Source organism: Sinohyriopsis cumingii, chromosome 14, assembly GCF_028554795.1.
Source record: "Sinohyriopsis cumingii isolate HCF-2022 chromosome 14, ASM2855479v2, whole genome shotgun sequence".
NCBI lineage: Eukaryota > Metazoa > Mollusca > Bivalvia > Unionida > Unionidae > Sinohyriopsis > Sinohyriopsis cumingii.
The window spans coordinates 102,065,740-102,083,530 of NC_142974.1; the positions used below are offsets into that span (position 1 = coordinate 102,065,740).

General features: G+C 33.4%; 1 protein-coding gene across 1 annotated transcript in view; it reads left to right on the forward strand.

The window, feature by feature from the left end:
- Positions 1 to 26: 26 nt before the first annotated feature.
- The window catches only part of LOC149784503 (ER membrane protein complex subunit 2-A-like), a 46,738-nt gene continuing 28,973 nt past the window's right edge, over positions 27 to 17,791 (forward strand). Inside the window, exons 1-4 of the mRNA XM_089932581.1 lie at positions 27 to 70; positions 8,903 to 9,016; positions 11,593 to 11,657; positions 17,392 to 17,477. Coding sequence (XP_089788707.1) covers positions 49 to 70; positions 8,903 to 9,016; positions 11,593 to 11,657; positions 17,392 to 17,477 — 287 coding nt within the window. The 5' untranslated portion in view covers positions 27 to 48. The remainder of the gene's footprint in view (positions 71 to 8,902; positions 9,017 to 11,592; positions 11,658 to 17,391; positions 17,478 to 17,791) is intronic.

A 17,791-nucleotide genomic window follows, 5' to 3' on the forward strand; every position in this document is an offset into this window, starting at 1 on the left:
GTAGTCGAGAATCTCGTTCACTTCCGGCGAGAATTAGTTTTATCAACAATGTCGAACACCAGATGGGAAGGTAACTTTCAAACATCGACACTTTATTCGGGCCTCATAGCTCACAACAAGAACGAAAAATGTTTTAAAACCTAAATACTTCGTGTACATGTATCATATACGTTTGATTTAATGCATGTACTGGTAATTTTATGTCAATTTTAGCTTCTGCTGTCACGATACCTAATTTCGTACGAAGACATCCGATTTCGTTAAACTAAAGTTTAACCGAGACCCTTTGCGATTTGTGCTTCAGTAAAGATCCGCCTAAATATGAGCTCACTGTTGCCAAAATATGGTTTGAAAGCTGCTTTGTTTGACCTACCTACCCCAGACTGCAATTTGAATGGAATAATGTTTTCACTTAAATCTTGTGTCTAATCAATATCAACCGGTATTGAATAGAGGTATTAGCAACCCAAGTCTAACACAGCCACAAGGTGACAGTTTACCTGGACATCTGATGAAACTGTTGACCAAGTGTAGAAGTTTCATTGCAACATCAATACATATCGACCGCTCTGGTGGCATGGTGGTTAGAGCGTTCGCCTTGGATGCAGGAGGTCGTGGTGGGTACATGGGAAAGCCTGCCAGTAGCCTCTCGTGGGCCAGTGGTTCTTCCCTGGGTTTTCCAGGGTTCTTCCTCCACCAGTTATACTGGCCGCCATGTATAGCCTATCTTGTGCTGAAAAATGGCGTTAAACCCTAGAATATCAACAACAATTCACCGTCAAGTCGGTGAAGCAACGTCACCAACCGTAGCTGCCATTTCTCATACTTGATATTTACAAGTTTTTTGTCTGCGTCTACATCACTAAGTCATCTGAAATTGATAATTTATAAAAACTAATTGCTGCCTACATCAATATCAGAGCCTTTACCTAAGTTATTGAAGCTTTCATACTTGTGATTCTGATTGTGAAAACTTCGTATGTACTGAATGAAATCCACAATCTCCATTTTAGAGAGTGGAGAATATGACCCAGTTACTTTAAATAGTGTGATCTGACGTAATGGTCATTTGCAGAAGTGAATGTAGTTATCTAATAGGGTCTTTTCCCTGAAGGTGGCTCTATGAAAACCCACTTAAAATAGCTGATGTTTACAGCAGGCGTTAAATGGCACTTACATGCGAATGGAGTAGAGGCTTTAAAAGGTGCTAACATGCGAATGGAGTAGAGGCGTCCAAATGCGCTTGCATGAGGTAAAGGGTTAAATGTCATAAAAGTTGTGAAATGTTTATATGCTTTTCATTTATAAATGAAAATATTGATGTCAGACAAGAGATTTAATGAGACCAATGAATTCACAGGAAAAATGCAATCAGAATATCAAATTTTATAATAATATCTCAACATTAAAGAAAGTTATAACATTTTTTGGGGAAAGAACATTTTACTTTGGTTCCATGACTGCCACATAATCTGAATACATTTATATATAAGACAAATTCTAGAAATTTGTAAATATTTTGGAACTTAAAAGTTGCGTAACTGTTTTTCTATTAGAAATATTTTAACAAATAAACAAACATATATGAAGCATAGCTGCCTTACAAATTTGGTGTAAATTTCACGACTTTTTCAGCGATTCACGGATTCACACCGTAAGCCAAAATTTCACGAATTTTCCAATCCTCGATTATTTTAAATCTTTAAGAAAATAAGCGATTTCCCGTTAAGTGCTTGTCGTGATATTCACAGTTGCCGAAACGGTCCGGTATTGCTGGTCACGATATTAGTAGATCTACAGCCGATTAGTACAATTGGCCCGGTTAGCAAGCATTTTAGCCTATTTTAATCTATATGTATAAGAGTAGTTTTACAAATGCTTTTGAGAGAAACTGGGGCCTAACCGGAAATTTGCTCCGCGCATGCATCAAAACACTGATTTGAGTTACCGTTCAGCATCGCATGTAAGATCTTGAAAATGTCTTCACCACCAAGGAAAAAGAAATGTATTACTCAAAAAGCGAAGTTTAATTTGAAATATATCAAAAATTGGCAGTGCATTCTGCCATTAAACATTGATATTCATTCATTCTTTTTGCACTCCGTTTGCCATCGCAGAAACGATGTGAGGAAGAATGTCGCTTGCAAAAAACATGTAGAAGTTGGGAAAATTAGGAATTCGCAGATTTCAACTCTGGAACCATTGGCAGAAGACCTGCAGGCTACCAACGCTGAAGCATTATTTGTGAGTTTTCTTGTCGAACACAATATACGTTTATCAGCTGGAGACCATGCTAAACGGTTGTTCTGACAAATGTTCCCGGACTCGAAAATTGCTTCCAAATTTTCCTGTGGAAGAACCAAAAATGCTGCAGCTCCTGTGCATTCCTCACAGCAACAGTGACAGCGAAAGAGTATTTTCTTTAGTGAGAAAAAATAAGACAGAGATTAGGGCCTCCTTAGCTGCAGAAAATTTGTCAACAATTTTAGTCCCCAAATCAACCGGCAAGCAAGAAGTTGGAACTGTGTAGAAAACAAATTTACGATCAATCAGTTGAGGAAGTTCAAGTCTGCCACAGTATCGTGTCTTGATAAATAAATATTTCTGCATATATGTAGTGTGTTATTTTATTTTGCGAACTTGATATAGTGTAGTATTGACGGTCGGAGTGGATGGAGTTATTGTCATGGTATTTTTCACGAATTCTTGTCCAAATTCACGACTTTTAACCCCTATTTTCACTAATTGTGAGCCTGGAAGGTTGGCAGCTTATGTATGAAGTAATCAAGTGTTTGCAGTTATTTCACTATCAGAAAAATGACTGGGGTTGCTAGAGGTATGTAATTCATAATTAATTATGGAGACTGACTGATGTTTTCGGAAATGTTTGCTTTTTGTCTTCTTTTAATTGAAAATAGTTTTTTTTCGTGAACTAACACATTGGAATTTGTTTCATTTTAGCGTCACTCCCATGCACCCAAAAATTTAATTTTTGGTCCCTTACGTGTCAGAGTTTAGAATTAAATATGGTGTAATGCATGTGTAAACTGATCACTCTTGTATTTTGAATACATGAAACAGCTGCAATAACATCAAAATATGCATCTCATCATTTTATTTGCAAGATAAGTTTTATTCAGCAAAAATATGTATCCACTACTAATAGCTAGGCAGATCTCGGTAATCATATAGATCACTGCAAGCAGGATTTGACTATACATATTCGTGAGATCTTTGTTTCTTCAGGTCACATGGAGGGTCTTCAAATTTATATCTATTTCCCATATTGCACAATACATGAAGGTTCACCATTTCATGAAGGTTTAAAAGTACAACGGAAAGCCTGGAATGTAATAAAATATTTATATTCCATTCCAATCACAGTTCAAGATTTAGCACTCAAATGTTAAGAGTGCATGGTACTGGAGAACCAAGCCTATTGTCTCATATTTGACTGTTGCATTCTATTTTATATATTTAAAAATGAATGACCTTAAAGAAATAATAAAACACCCTGAAAATTGTGCCCTCAACTTAGTATATATCTTGAACTACTTCATGTATAATATGTATAATAAAATGGTACCAATAGTTAGTTAAGATCTAGCCTACAGCATAATCAGCTCTACCAGTCCATTATTCTGTGTTCATTATCATGTCCACAAAATGAAATCCTGTACTCTGATAGGAACATATACAACCAACTGGATTAATGACACCCTATCTAAGTGCTTTTATTTCCACATCAGACCAATGGGAATAGCATATTACCAATCCTTCTATCTTGTTTTAGAGTTGCATAAATTATTTAAAGTGTCACAAATACTTTCAAAATTTTGTTTATATATGTGCCCAGCAATTATTGCTTTGGACATATTACATAGTTAACCCTTTGCCTCATAGAGCGTATGAATTTTTAGTCCTTCAGTATACATGTAGCAAAATTACCCAGTGCAGTATGCTATAAATAGAACACCTGTTACCTATTCGACTCCATACAAATATTTCTGCCTGTTAACTGTTAAGCAATGTAGTGTATGTTACATTTAACATCAGTTTTAACTATTTTACATTTTTGGTATTATGTATGGAAAGAGTAAAATCTGATTGTTATAGCTGTATAATTATTTTTCATGGAATAATTTTTTATGTGCTTTAAAATCTTGAGAGAACTTGTTCACCATCAAGTCGGTGAAGCCGCCTGACCAATCATAACTGCCATTTCTCATACTCAAAATTTACAAGTTCTTTGTCTGCATCTACACCACTAAATCATCTAAATTTGATAATTTATAAAAACTAATTGCTACCTACATCAATATCAGAACCTTTACCTAAGTTAATGAAGCTTTCATAGTTGTGATTCTAATCATGAAAACTTGAGTAAGTACTGAATGAAATTCACAGCCTCCATTTTGGAGAGTGGAGAATACAACCCAGTTACTTTAAACCGCAGATTTTGACCAGAGCATAAACAGCAGCCATGTGATTTGATATAACGGTCATTCACACTAATGAATGTAGTATCTAATAGGGTTTTTCCCCAGAGGTGGTGCTATGAAAATCTGCTCAAAATGGGTGATGTTTACAGCAGGCATCAAAAGGCTCTTTCATGAGAATGGTGTAGAGGCATCGAAAATTGCTTTTATGTGCATCGGGTAGAGACATTCAAAGGTACTTGCATGAGGTAAAGGGTTAAGGTAGTGTAACACATAACTGTCAGTGTGCAAATGCAGTGCATGTAATATATTGTTACAAATTTTACATGAATTATTTTCTTCATGGGATAGATTTGTTGTGATTTATTGATATTTAGTTTTCTCTTATCATTTGTGCATGGTAAGCACATTTCACACCATATGTTTACATCGTGTTCATGAACAAATGTTTTTTTTAAAGAGTATATTTGGTACAATATTTTGCCAAAGAATGTTCTGTATGATTTACAGATAATGTTTATTATATGATACATTCAGTATCGTACATGTATTTTACAATGTTCTTTTGGAGGCAGTTGACATATTGGAGGCACCTCATTTTTTTGCCATGTAAAGCATATTTGTACATTGACGATAAACAGTTTGTATAAAGACACTACCGAATTATGTAAACATCCTTGATCTTTATATGGATGATTATTAGGATTAACAGAACACGCCTTTTTATCAGGTCTTCCATCCATATGATTAAAACAAATTCTTCAGCATAAATAACACCAGAATGCTGTTTCATAATAATTGTTGACTTTAATGGTGCAGATCTGTTAACATGTTTTGTTATACAGTCAGCATCCTTACTAACATATTGACTGTTAATACAGAGAGACAGAGTTCATGCACTATGGTCAAAAAGCTGTCTCCCACCTTCGTATTTCTTTGTCATCTTCATTTGTATCGCCAAATCAATTTCTGTTTGTTTATGAATGGGTTTAGCAGTTATGACTACAGCTCTCAAGATCATTAACAATATAAAAAAAAACTTATTATGAAAAAATATGAGGGTATGCATTCATTACAACTAGAGAATGAAAGCAAGTATCACGTGACAGCTGTGTATATTGTGCAGGCTCCCCTCCACGTGGCAATGGCAGGGATCCCCTGCAGTTGGTTTTTAGCTGATGCAATCTACACATACACAAGAGTCAAATTGAAAAAGGCTAAAAGTGTAACATAAAATTCTTCTCTAAAATGTATTACATGTACACTGCACATTATTGGGCTTATGGGAAAGGGTGCATAAGTCAGAGTTTAGGTAAGTCAGGTATTATGTAAGTCAAGGAGTGCCTGTAATGAGTTTTGCTTAACAATAAAATAGTCAGTTGAGCATCTCCTGCAAATTTTCCTGCACCACCAATCTCAGCCAGTGGTAAATTTTACTGTTACCATATTTGCCGGCCTTTAAGCCGATGTGAAGTATAAATCAAATCATATCTGTAACTCAAAATGTTTTCATGTCAGGATCATTAAATGTAACTAAAATTACCTAATTTGTTTAAAATGAAGTATTTTAAATGTACTTTTAGCTACCTTTGATGCTGACTTGAAAATTTATTGAGTTAAAGATAGGATAAAATGTATGATGCTGTGTGGTATGAAACTATAGACACATCCAGTTTCTATAATATTAATATCACTGTTTAACAGCAATACAGAAATTGCATCACTGATGCTTTTTCCATTTTTATTTTGAAGGGAGAGAGAAAGAAAGAAAGAGGCATATGAATTCCATCACATTTTTCTTGTTGCGTCTCATGAATAAATTAAATTTTGACCCAATATGAGAGAGAGATATGTGCCATCTTCATGTTATTTTGTACCTTAGTACCCCTGTTTAGCCGAAGCTTTTGTCAAAGAGAGAAAGCTATAATAAATTAAACCTATGCATACCATACTTCTTCAGTTTCAAAGTTTAAATATTCACAATATTTATATTCATAAAGACTCCATTTAAGTTAAATCCCAAGAATGACCATTTAGCATGCGGTCTAATCTTTGCAAGTAAAACAACTTCAACAAGAGTATTTATTTATCAGTAAATTCATATACTCTTCCTATAGTCAGGCTCAAGATAGTTGTTACTTTAAATTGCTCTTGCAGTTCAAATGATATCACTGGTTTCCAGTAGATGAGTCAGCACCTTTTATTACATGCTATCTTACATATTCATAATATCCGTAACTTCTCTATCGGTAGCCTAATTTCCCTATTAGTAGCCTAATTTCCCTATTAGTAGCCTCACTAATTTGACCTGGTCTGCTGAATCTTGATATTAAACAAGTGTTTGCTTGGATAACCAAAGCACAGCTGTAGCATTTTTAATTACCATTAACACTACAAGGCCACTCGGTTCTTAGCATAATGGGTATGGTAACTAAGAGCTAGAAGGAATTGTTTACAGTGGTATTAATTTGTAATGGAAAATAGTGCTGCACTTTTACAGGAGTAAGATCACAATCATAAGGTAACTAAACTATATAGATTACAACTGTCCTGAAACTTATCTCTCTTTCATATCAGGGTATATTTTATTCGATCTCAAGGTTCAAGTAGAAAAATGTGATGGAATATCTGTTTTTATCATGGTTATTCATTTTCTGACTTGTCTATTCTAATGCAGATATAGGTAATACAATTTAAACAGTGTACTATACTGCATCTACTAGTGCATGTTGCTTGAGTGCAGTTACATCTGATGTAAGTTAATTTAATGCTGATGATCAAGTCAGTATTTTAAAATCCTCATGAATGTGGCATACTATATTTTCATACACAATTTCCTCAGCAAAAAGAAAAATGTTTTTGTTTTCACATTGCTTGTACTTTTGGAGATTTGTTTTTACATACAAAAAGTACATGATGTAAGTCAATTGTGAGTATAAGATGAAGTGCAGATTTTCTGTTAAAAAAGTATCGACTTATAGGCTTGCAAATATGTTATACATCTCACGCACTGATTTTAGTGTTTAGTCATATATTTTGGTAATTGAAAGTGGAATAATATAATTAGCATTCATTATTTGTATTAAATCACAATATTTTAGTAGTAGTTAATATTTATTGTCTTCAATCCCTGTCAGCACTTCAAGCAGTATTATATGATATAGTGCAACAAAAAGTTATAAATATGAGTATGATGTACACCTATCAGTTTTTCTTTGACCAGCATTGGGTTTGTATGAAATCATAATATATGCTATGTTCCCATTTTGCAAATGAGCTAAAGAAGTGGTAGGGAATGTTATCAACACTATTTAATTTAGTTCAATCATATATATACATATATATATATATATATATATATATATATATATATATATATATATATATATATATATATATATATATATATATATATATATATCTGTTTAGTAAACATTGAGTATTAAGAAAATCTGAACCAAAGATATTATTGATAGAATACTTATATGTAGATGTATTAGGCATCAGTAAAACTTGCATTGTGCTTAAGCTATTTCAGTACACTAATATGACTCTGTAATTTTATTATAGCAAATGATCATCCATTTCACATAATTCTGTTTATGTGAATTTGTTTGTTATTGGGACTTTAATGTTACTCCTGTGAATATTCTTATATCTTACTAATGAGTTGTTTCTGATCACTATTGTTATTTAATATTAGTTGTTGAGACTATTGTTTTTCCATGATGTGTCATGAAATTATAAGAACATAATAATAGAACATGTAAATTATGTTACAATAATTTATTTATTTACAAATATAAAATGTTAAGACTTGAATAAATCCTTTATTTGTTACATTCATAGTTTCTGTTTATATATTTGGATCGGATGGTTTCACATATAAGTAGCTAATGTAATAGCACAATTTCTATTAGGACTTTGTTATCAAATGTTTTTTATTATATATACAACGTTATTATATTGCAACCGATTTATAGTTCAATTTAATGATTTGAAGAAGCCATGAAACAGGAGGTAACCGTCTAAATTTAAGTGAATTTGCTGCACCTGGGTAAGCATGTTAATCTTCCCAAAATTAAATATTTGGTATATATTTTTTTGTTTTGTTTTTTAATTGAGGCAATTTCAAAACCATATTAAGTTATTTCATTTGTTTGAAAAAAGTTTGTAAAGTTCGGGAAACAGAAACATACACGTTTAATTTCCACCTTTTTATGAGTATATAAAAATACAGTGAAATACAGTAAATATCCTTGTAAAATCATATTTGTGATTGTACATAATCCTATTTGTTTTTATATAAAAAGGGAATCATCATTTGTTAAACCATACCAGCTTGATTTCAAAATAGGATTTATTCATCATCACAGTAAGCCCATACCTTCGTGTACAGTGCTGCACTTAACTAGTTATTCTTTGAAGATTTCATGACTTATTTAATTCTTCTTTTTTTTTAGATGCAAGGGACCAGTTACGTAAAATGAGGGAGGAACCGGTCAGAGATGCGCTCCTGGTGATACAGCTATATGAGGAGACCCTTTATGATCACATCCACAAACTTGGAGATGAAAGTGAGTTGCTCGTTTGCAACTGATCTACTCATTTCTTGTTACTTTAAGGGTTTGTGGTAGAAAATAGTAATTTTCAGACATGGTGGTTGTGAATAATCCAAGGGCAAATAATCCTGAAAAAACAGTATCTTTTTATCATATTTATAATACTGGAATGATTGATTGAGGCAGTGATTTTGTTTTTGGAGCCCATTGTGGTCGTTTTAGATTCAAAAAATTAATAGAATTTGATGTCACCATTGGGAATTGTATCTCTTTAAAAAGATTGATGTACAGAGGAAATTTTAAGTTAGGGTAAGAATTCAAATGTTACCTTAAGCCATCAGCTTTGCAAGCCCTGTCACCATATTTAGGAGGTTGAAAAGAAATCATTATGTTGGATACAACAAAATCTTCATTATTATTTTGTCCAAAGTTAATTTAAATTCTGCACAACATAATAATTTGACAAAGTTAATCCCTGTGTCACAGTATGTGTTAGACATAATAATAGTGTTTCCCTCTGTGCACATTTGTGCATCAGGGATGCACGCTGGAGAAAATTGATGCACACATTCTGTTGCCGTGCATTTCTTTTATGCAAAGGATTCACATAGATCAATCATGATTTATTTTTATTGGATGAGGTATGGCATCGTTATACTTCAAGCATAGGCATAGTCTGTTTCCCTGCTTTGTATGCTCCCTGCATTGCACTCTGCTATTTGTATAGTGGAGTGCAATGCAGGGAGCATAGGAAACATGGAACCAGACTAGCAAAGGCAATGTTATGATAGAGTAGCTTTCCCTAGCTCTCACATGGTTTTACATCAAGCTTGTCCAGATGTTTAATGTTAATGCCTGTTTGCACAAGAAAGTGATCACCAGATCAGAACGGCTGGGATTAAAAATCATTTGAAAGAAGGTGAAAGAAGCAGAACACATATGAGTAACTGTGGATCTAACTTTAATGAAAAATGGAGAAAATAATTAACTTGCCTAGAATATGGCACATCCATTAGGATTACCGGTGTGACTTCTGATTTCATGATTGCGAAGACTGCAAAAGTGAATAATCCTTTTGTGACAGGGTTTAAGAATTTGAAAAAGATCTGCCCTTGTTCGCCACAAGATATCTGGAGAACACATTATCACCCAAGACATTCTTTCACAACAAAGAAATCAGTAATCTTGCTGAGACAAATGCATTATTTGGATTACAAAGTCAGCGGGTCATTGCATATTTTGTTGGTTTTTAAGTTGCTGCGATAAAATAAAGATCTTAAAGTTCACGTGTAACTTATTAGAGAGAAGATTAATCATTCGCCTTTTTGATTTTTGGATAAATTTGTTCTAGAATGAAGTACAATGTAACCGATGATAGTACAAATTTTATGACAGGCAGTAAATTAACTCCCAGTTGGTTAAAAAGATTTAATTGGCTTTTTGTATTGGCTTATATGTAATGTGTATATCTATAATATTGCTACCAAAAGATTATAAGGAGACCGTTAAAAGTACAACTTTAAACTAAAGGAAAAATGAACTAATAAAATTATTCTTTGAATGGACAATGCATTTGTTTGTTAATTGAGCATGTTGGTTTATATTTATTTTTAGAGTGAGTATGTTGTGCAAGTTGCAATTTCCTATTTCAAGCTGAAAAAGTATGGGAGATGAAAATTTATCAGTACATTTTTGACCCCCAGTTCTGTCACCAATGGTTTGTATTTACCCTCAATTTTACACCCCAAGGGGATACACTGAATAATATTAATAATAATAATTATAAATCTAAGATACAAAAGCCAGATGCAAAATATGAAATATGGTACAAGCAGCGAGAGTGTGCAACTGGTGTGTGGATGAATAGACCAGTTATTTTGTATAAACGTTATCAAATAGATTAAGTTTTATTTTAGGATTCTTCATAGAAATATTATTAGGGCCCAGCATCATGATGTGGCATCCACTTATATTGTAATTAATTTCTTTGCCCATCCGTTCAGTCCTTGCAAACAGTACAGGACACATTCATTTACATTTGGTAGGTGAATTGATCAATACAATATAATAACATTGTGACTTAGGATTATTAATTTCATCAGGTTTTGTGATCATCATAGATTAGGAGGTGTTCATATTTTGATGCAACCTAGTGAGAAAATAGTCTGTTAGAAATAGATGTGCCTTTTAGGAGTTTTGTCTCTTCAGTTCTATGTCTTGAATTTGTTAGAGGTTTTGGCTGTTTCAATCAGTTTCATATTTTTATTCAGTAAAGTCAGAAGTGGCATCTCTCAGGAACTACTCAGCATATTCTGATGCAGATCACAATGAAGGCTGGCTAATAATATGTGTGTGGTTTTTATTTTAAGATGTTTTTTTTTTTCTTTTCTACTTATTGTTTTGGATGGAGTTGTGGGCCTTGTCAATATGTTGTGAACCTTTCTCAGATCCTTGCTTTAGTTAATGTAGAGTCTTTTCTGACTCTGTTGCTGATTGAAATCAATGGAGTTTTGTTGAAAAAATCAAGTTCTATTTAAAATAAGCTTTTCTGTAAGCTCGTGTTTAATTTGTTTTTGTGGGGTTTTTTTCAGTGTGGGTTGTTCAAGAGCAGGTTGCTATTGCTGCCCTAGACTGCAGGCGTCTTGACATAGCAGAGGTTTGTACTGAATACATTCAAACCTTTCTACAACGATCACTAAAGGCAATGGAAACCTGCCTTTGTGAACATTTTTCCTTCAAATACATTTGAAGTTTAGAGTTTTTATGTCTCTAGGGGTGGAGTAAGGGTGATGTTACATCAATTTCAAAATAACTCTTTGAGTTGTGTTTTCCCATGTCTGAGAATTGAAATGTATCATCGATGAGCCAAGTCAGACTGGGACCCACTGATTCTTTTCCCATCCCCCAGGAGCTTAACTCCAGGATCATAAACAGAAATTATTAAGATCTTCAGCATTTTGTTATATATTACTACATCCACAGACTTGGCCTCTGTGTTTCAACTTTGAAACTAAGGAGATTCCCACCCTCTACCCTATAACCATGTATATGCATACAGGGTAAAAAGGACTAAGTACAGTGTCACCCCACTATCGCGCGCTCTGTTATAACGCGAATTCGGACATAATGCAGTTGTGACGTGGGTCGCAAAATTTCATATACATGTGTTTTTCTTGTGCACAAAAAATTTCTTATAAAAGTTTGAAAATAAAGTAAAAGGTTGCTTATCATGGGAAAGAGATCATGTATGAATAATACAAGACAATCATGGCCTGGCTCCTGAAATTTTATGTATTTTTCTAGTACACGAAAAAGTTTTTTTTTTTTCTTAAAAGAAAGAAGAAAAAATGCATAAAAAGTTTTTTCTGCGATCGCGTAGGTCTTTGCCAATGTCGCAGACTTGGATTGTTTTTCCTTATTGGCTGCAAAATATACCATGTGGCTTTTTTTATTTGTTGGCAACATTGTTGTCTGTTTAAATTTGTTTATCCAACCATTGGTTTGAGTGCAAAAAATTCAGAGGCCCCATGAAAGGAAGCCGCAAACTGGATATAAAATGCAATGAAATTTATGTATTGTTACATAAACAAATTCTTTGTCCATACTGACAAACCATCTAAACAGTGCATTGTTACAGCATAATCCACTTATCCTGACATCTAGCATGAGTTCTGTATGTTGTGAAATATCCGCTTTTTTGTTGTTGACATTTCTGGTAACGGAGATCAACCGGACGAGGCATTGTCTCGTAATCTATCTTGCATCGGATTTGCGGCCGCTCGCTAGTAATTAATATATTTACAAAGACTGACATTTGTATGTGGATGGTAAGTAAAATTCCTCTTCGTTTCACTCAGAATTAAATCCTTTAGAACACTCACGTTTTCTGTAATAATCTCTTTCATCAAAACACCTGCGCCTCTATCGTCCGTTACCTCTTTGTTAATTTTCAGATGCATGCTTCGAAGGTAGCATCATGCTACTACCACAAATGTAAAAAAAAAAAAAAAAGATATACATCTTACTTATTATTCAGTAGGCATGGAGGGGCAGTAACTAGAATAGTCTAAACAACAGCCGATAACTTTTTTAAAATGTACCCAGATAAAATAGTTTGCTGAAATATCAAAGGAAACAGATTACCTTTGAAGCAAATGGAAGAAATACCAGTCTCAATCATGCAATAGTTATTTGATGTTGCCGCCACAATAAGAAATGGGCATTAGTTTGGTTCTCCAAAGCTGTCCTTTAGCGGTGACTTCAATAGCGCATGCACCCTTCATCAAAGAAAGCTGACTACAATCTTTCAATAACAGCAAAGAACTTTTCTTCAAAGAAATCAGTACCAAACTTAAATAAAAGTGATGGAATCTGATGGATTTTTGCATTTTCCAACGTGACTGAACACATTAACTGTGCTGTGAAAGTTTCCTTTTTGTAGGGAAAAAGTTTATGCCGACGGTGGCTTAAAATGCAAACTAACTTTTACCGACTTGGAACGTATTTTAAAGTAAATGTGCTTTGTCATTCGTTCCGTTATTGTGCTGTTTTTCCACTGAATTCAGACCAATATGACCTGTTACAAAATTAATGAATATTTTAAAGCTGTGTGTGCATATTTTTGATCTAATCACTTGTATTGTGTATTCAATGTATATGATGAGGTTCGCAGGTGAGTACATGGTGTTGATACTCTATTCATGCTATACATCAGACATTTATATATAAACAGGATTCACGTATATGTACCAATCCATGGTTCTCTAAATAAAGTAAACTATTATATTATGTCTTCTCTGTTTTCACTACAGGTGTATTTCTCATTTAATATGCATCAATTTAAGATGGCAACTGTGCTGACAAAGCACGTATTTTACTGCCCGCATTTATTACCCACACACACCACACAGTTTTTTTATTGGGGTGGGTACATTTTCTTCAGTTAACTGAGTTGGTTGCATATAACACAGTTTGGTATGTAACGCGGTCGGGTTTTGTAGCTCCCAACTACCGTTTTAGAGCGAGGTCACATTGTACTTGAAGGGACAAATTTGACCCTACCACAAAAAGGCAGCAACTTTTGTACTAAGATACTTTGGGTTCGATTTTAGGCAGAATAATAAAAATAATTGAATTTGGTCAGATTATGAATGATGTATGCATTAATGACATTACCACTGGTTCCAAGATGTTCTCAGTTTTTTAATGGCATCATGTATGCAAATTGTTTTCAGCACTTATTTGTTCTGATATTTATGTGTTATTTATTAATTTGAATATTGACCCCAATAGACTATCTATAATTAGTGATATGAAATACATTTAGAGTCTTATTGTTGTGTATATACTTTTTTCTAGCACATATACTTGTATCTAGTACTTTTTTGTAATATTTTTCCTTTGAAGAAATACATTTTTGACATTAAAAATAATGAGCTTTCTTAAGGTACCATCTTTAAGAGTCAGCCATATTTTCATGCACCATATCACATTATCTCCTTACTCGTAAATTTTGTCTTTACATTTTGAAATTTACTGCTTAAAAATAATCATAGAGTGATACTATGTGCACTTAGTTTTAAAAAAAAAATAAGTGGTAACTTTTAAAACTGTTTTATATCCATCTGGATGATGCATGTTATTATCTTTCCTTACAGGCGGTACAGCTATTTAAAATAAAATAAGTGTTGACTGTTAAGATTTTTTTTATAGTAGACATGCAGGTAATATTCAAGAGCAGTTTAGAGTTATGTCCCTTTCCTTTCATTGTGATACTAGGGAATTTAACACCAGTTACTACCACACTGTCATCACTTCCTATGGTGTATTTTTGTAACTTGCAGAGACAAAATGTACCTCTAATATTGAATGTTGATTATTTATTCTGCCATGACATAGTCTTGAATAAGCTACAGCCATGAGGTAGGCTTACCCTTGTCCCATGCCACAAATACTACAAACCCTCTGTACAGTAGCATCAAAATGCACATTTATGTGAGTCACTTACTATGATTGGATGTTTTTTTAAATATATATTTCCAGATGAATTACCAGTTCACCAGTTTTGCAAACAACTGTAAATAATGCTGTCATCAAATCATATTTGTCCATAATGTACATTGGATACACATATTTGATAAACCAAAACTGGATTTTGTCTGTATCATCATACAAAAAAGATCATATGCAGATCAGCACCTCATTGAATTATTTCAACTTCGAACATTTTACTTCATTTCTAAAGTATTTCTTTGATAAAGTAAAACTGCATTTAATTTGAATCATTATTTTTTTAGTAGGGCATAATAATTGTAAAATTAAAATTGCCTACTTTATAAGTTGTTGCTTGTTTAAAAGCATTAATGTTGCTTTATAGTGTATGATATTTTCAAAAATATGCAACAGGTATCAAAATAATTTATAATCATTCCAGTTAAATTTTAATATACATTTCTTGCATATGTTTTAAATAAATTTTGTTTCCTCTCAAGCCTGTAAATTACTGAAATTATTTATCAGATTCAACATCGCATCAGTTATAAAGTTACATGAATGCAAGGACACTTTAATTTGTATAATAAAATTATTGTAAGACAAATTTTTCACATTTTCTGCATTCTCCATCTCATGTGCAGCTGCTCATGATGTCATCACTTGTGGTAAACGTGAATTATTCAGTGTATTTTTCAAGCCAAAATGTACATACAGCTTTTAAAAATAAACAAGATAAATTTTGGACATTATTTGAGGCAGTTACAGAGATAAGAGTCCCTTGTCCTTTTTGTACACAGAACTGACATGTGCCTTGTAGACTATTCTTAACCTCCCGAGACTTACCCTCCAGGTCATGGCTTGAAAAATTTTGTGATCCACACCTTACAAACATCTACATACATACTTACTGGGCATGAAAGACAAATGCACTTACAAATCACATTTGCTTCTTGGGTCAGTCCATACATTCAGCAATCTATTTTGGATAGAGATCAAAACTGGGAATCGCAGGGATATGTGTTTTGAAATTCAAAATGCTTTTTTTTGTATTTGTCTTTTTCTGTATTCGTCAGCAGGTAAATCTCATAAGATGATGGTCAATTCTATGAAATTTCGTTGTGATGTATTTGGGATACCTTTTATAACACAGTAGACATAACCAATGATAAAATGATAAACTGTCATAATTGACTAGAGGAGAAGGAGAGGGCAGAATCAAATTTTGCTGCATCTTTAGCCCAAAGTATCTTTTAAATGATTATTTAGAGAACAAATGAAATCAAAATTAGATATCAAATACATTTTTCAAAATTGTCATTTGTTAGTGATTCAAGGCAATACAAATTGACAGCATTTATTCAAAATTGTCACGCTTGACATTCCAAAGCAATACAGTTGACAGCCTATTTGGCACATGGTCGGATAGCGAGAAGCTGGAATGGTAAAAATTAATAGTATATCTAGGCATATGTCACGTAGATTCTGTATAAAAACTTATACAAATAAGCTTCCAATGACCCAGGTTAACAAAATATATCCATCTTGTTTTGCTGTTATTTAAATTGAAGCATCCAAGCATATGCATGTTGGCAAGGTCAGTACACTTGGTAACCATGAGTAGGTGTCACACACACACACACACATACTTGCAGGCTTTGGGATGTGGGATAGGCTTGATTTTCCCTCCTGAATGTTGTAAGGTAACCATTTTGCCCTAGGAATATATATTGCCATGATGTTGCAGATCTTTGTGTTGTCTTCCTGTTTGAGGATACCTAAACCTACTCTGCACTTTGTAGCCTTGATTGTGCTGATTTGCTGTTATACCATATACATTTGGAAATCCCAGAATAGACTGAAGTAATTGAGAAATTTTGAAGTTATGCGAGAATACATCGGTTGGAAACTGATCAATTTGTTAACCAATGTTACTAAAAACATGTCTGTTGATGTGAGTTATAAACTTACGTAAAATACATTCATTGCAACTGAAAGACAATTATGTGAACTAGTAAAAAGTTTATACAGTTCATTCATATTGGACAAAAAAATTCATTCTCAGTATGTAGCAAACCCTTACTTGCTCATTTTTTAAATCTCTTATCCACTTTAATATACTTTGTTATATGTTCAGTCTGAAAGACCCAGATATGTCATCACTTGATGCATCAGCAGATCTGGGTCTGTGCATTTTGTTTAAGAGTAATCAGTTAAACAAACATGGACCCAAAACTGCCAGTGCAGTATGCAGTGGCAGATCAGTGTCTACGTTGTTTACAGTTGGACTATTAATTTTAGCTGAAGAAATATAATATTGTTCTTAGGGTACTATGATAGTCAGATAAAAAACATATTTGTACCAGTTTAAGTTCCACCTCTCTCTTACTCTTTTGCAGGAATGTCGAGATAAATTAAATGCCAATTTTCCTCATTCCAACCGTGTAAAGCGGTTAAATGGCATGCTTCATGAGGCTGTTGGAGAGTGAGTATCAGCAATCGATATTAATCAGCTAAGCCTACGTATTTCCTTGATAATGTCAGTTTTAATCTTGTGGAAGATCTTATTGCAACACTTTCAATGTTTTCTTTTTTATACCTTAATATGGGAGGGTGATTTTAGTATTAATTTGAGAAATCATTTTATTCTTCCCAGCGCATGCTGATTTTTTGGTCATTTTTTATGGCAGTTTGACTGAATGTGTATGATACAATATATCTGGGATTTACTTTACAACTTGATAAATAATATGAAATCGTCTTAGATCAAGAGACCTTAAAAATGAACACAGTTTTTCT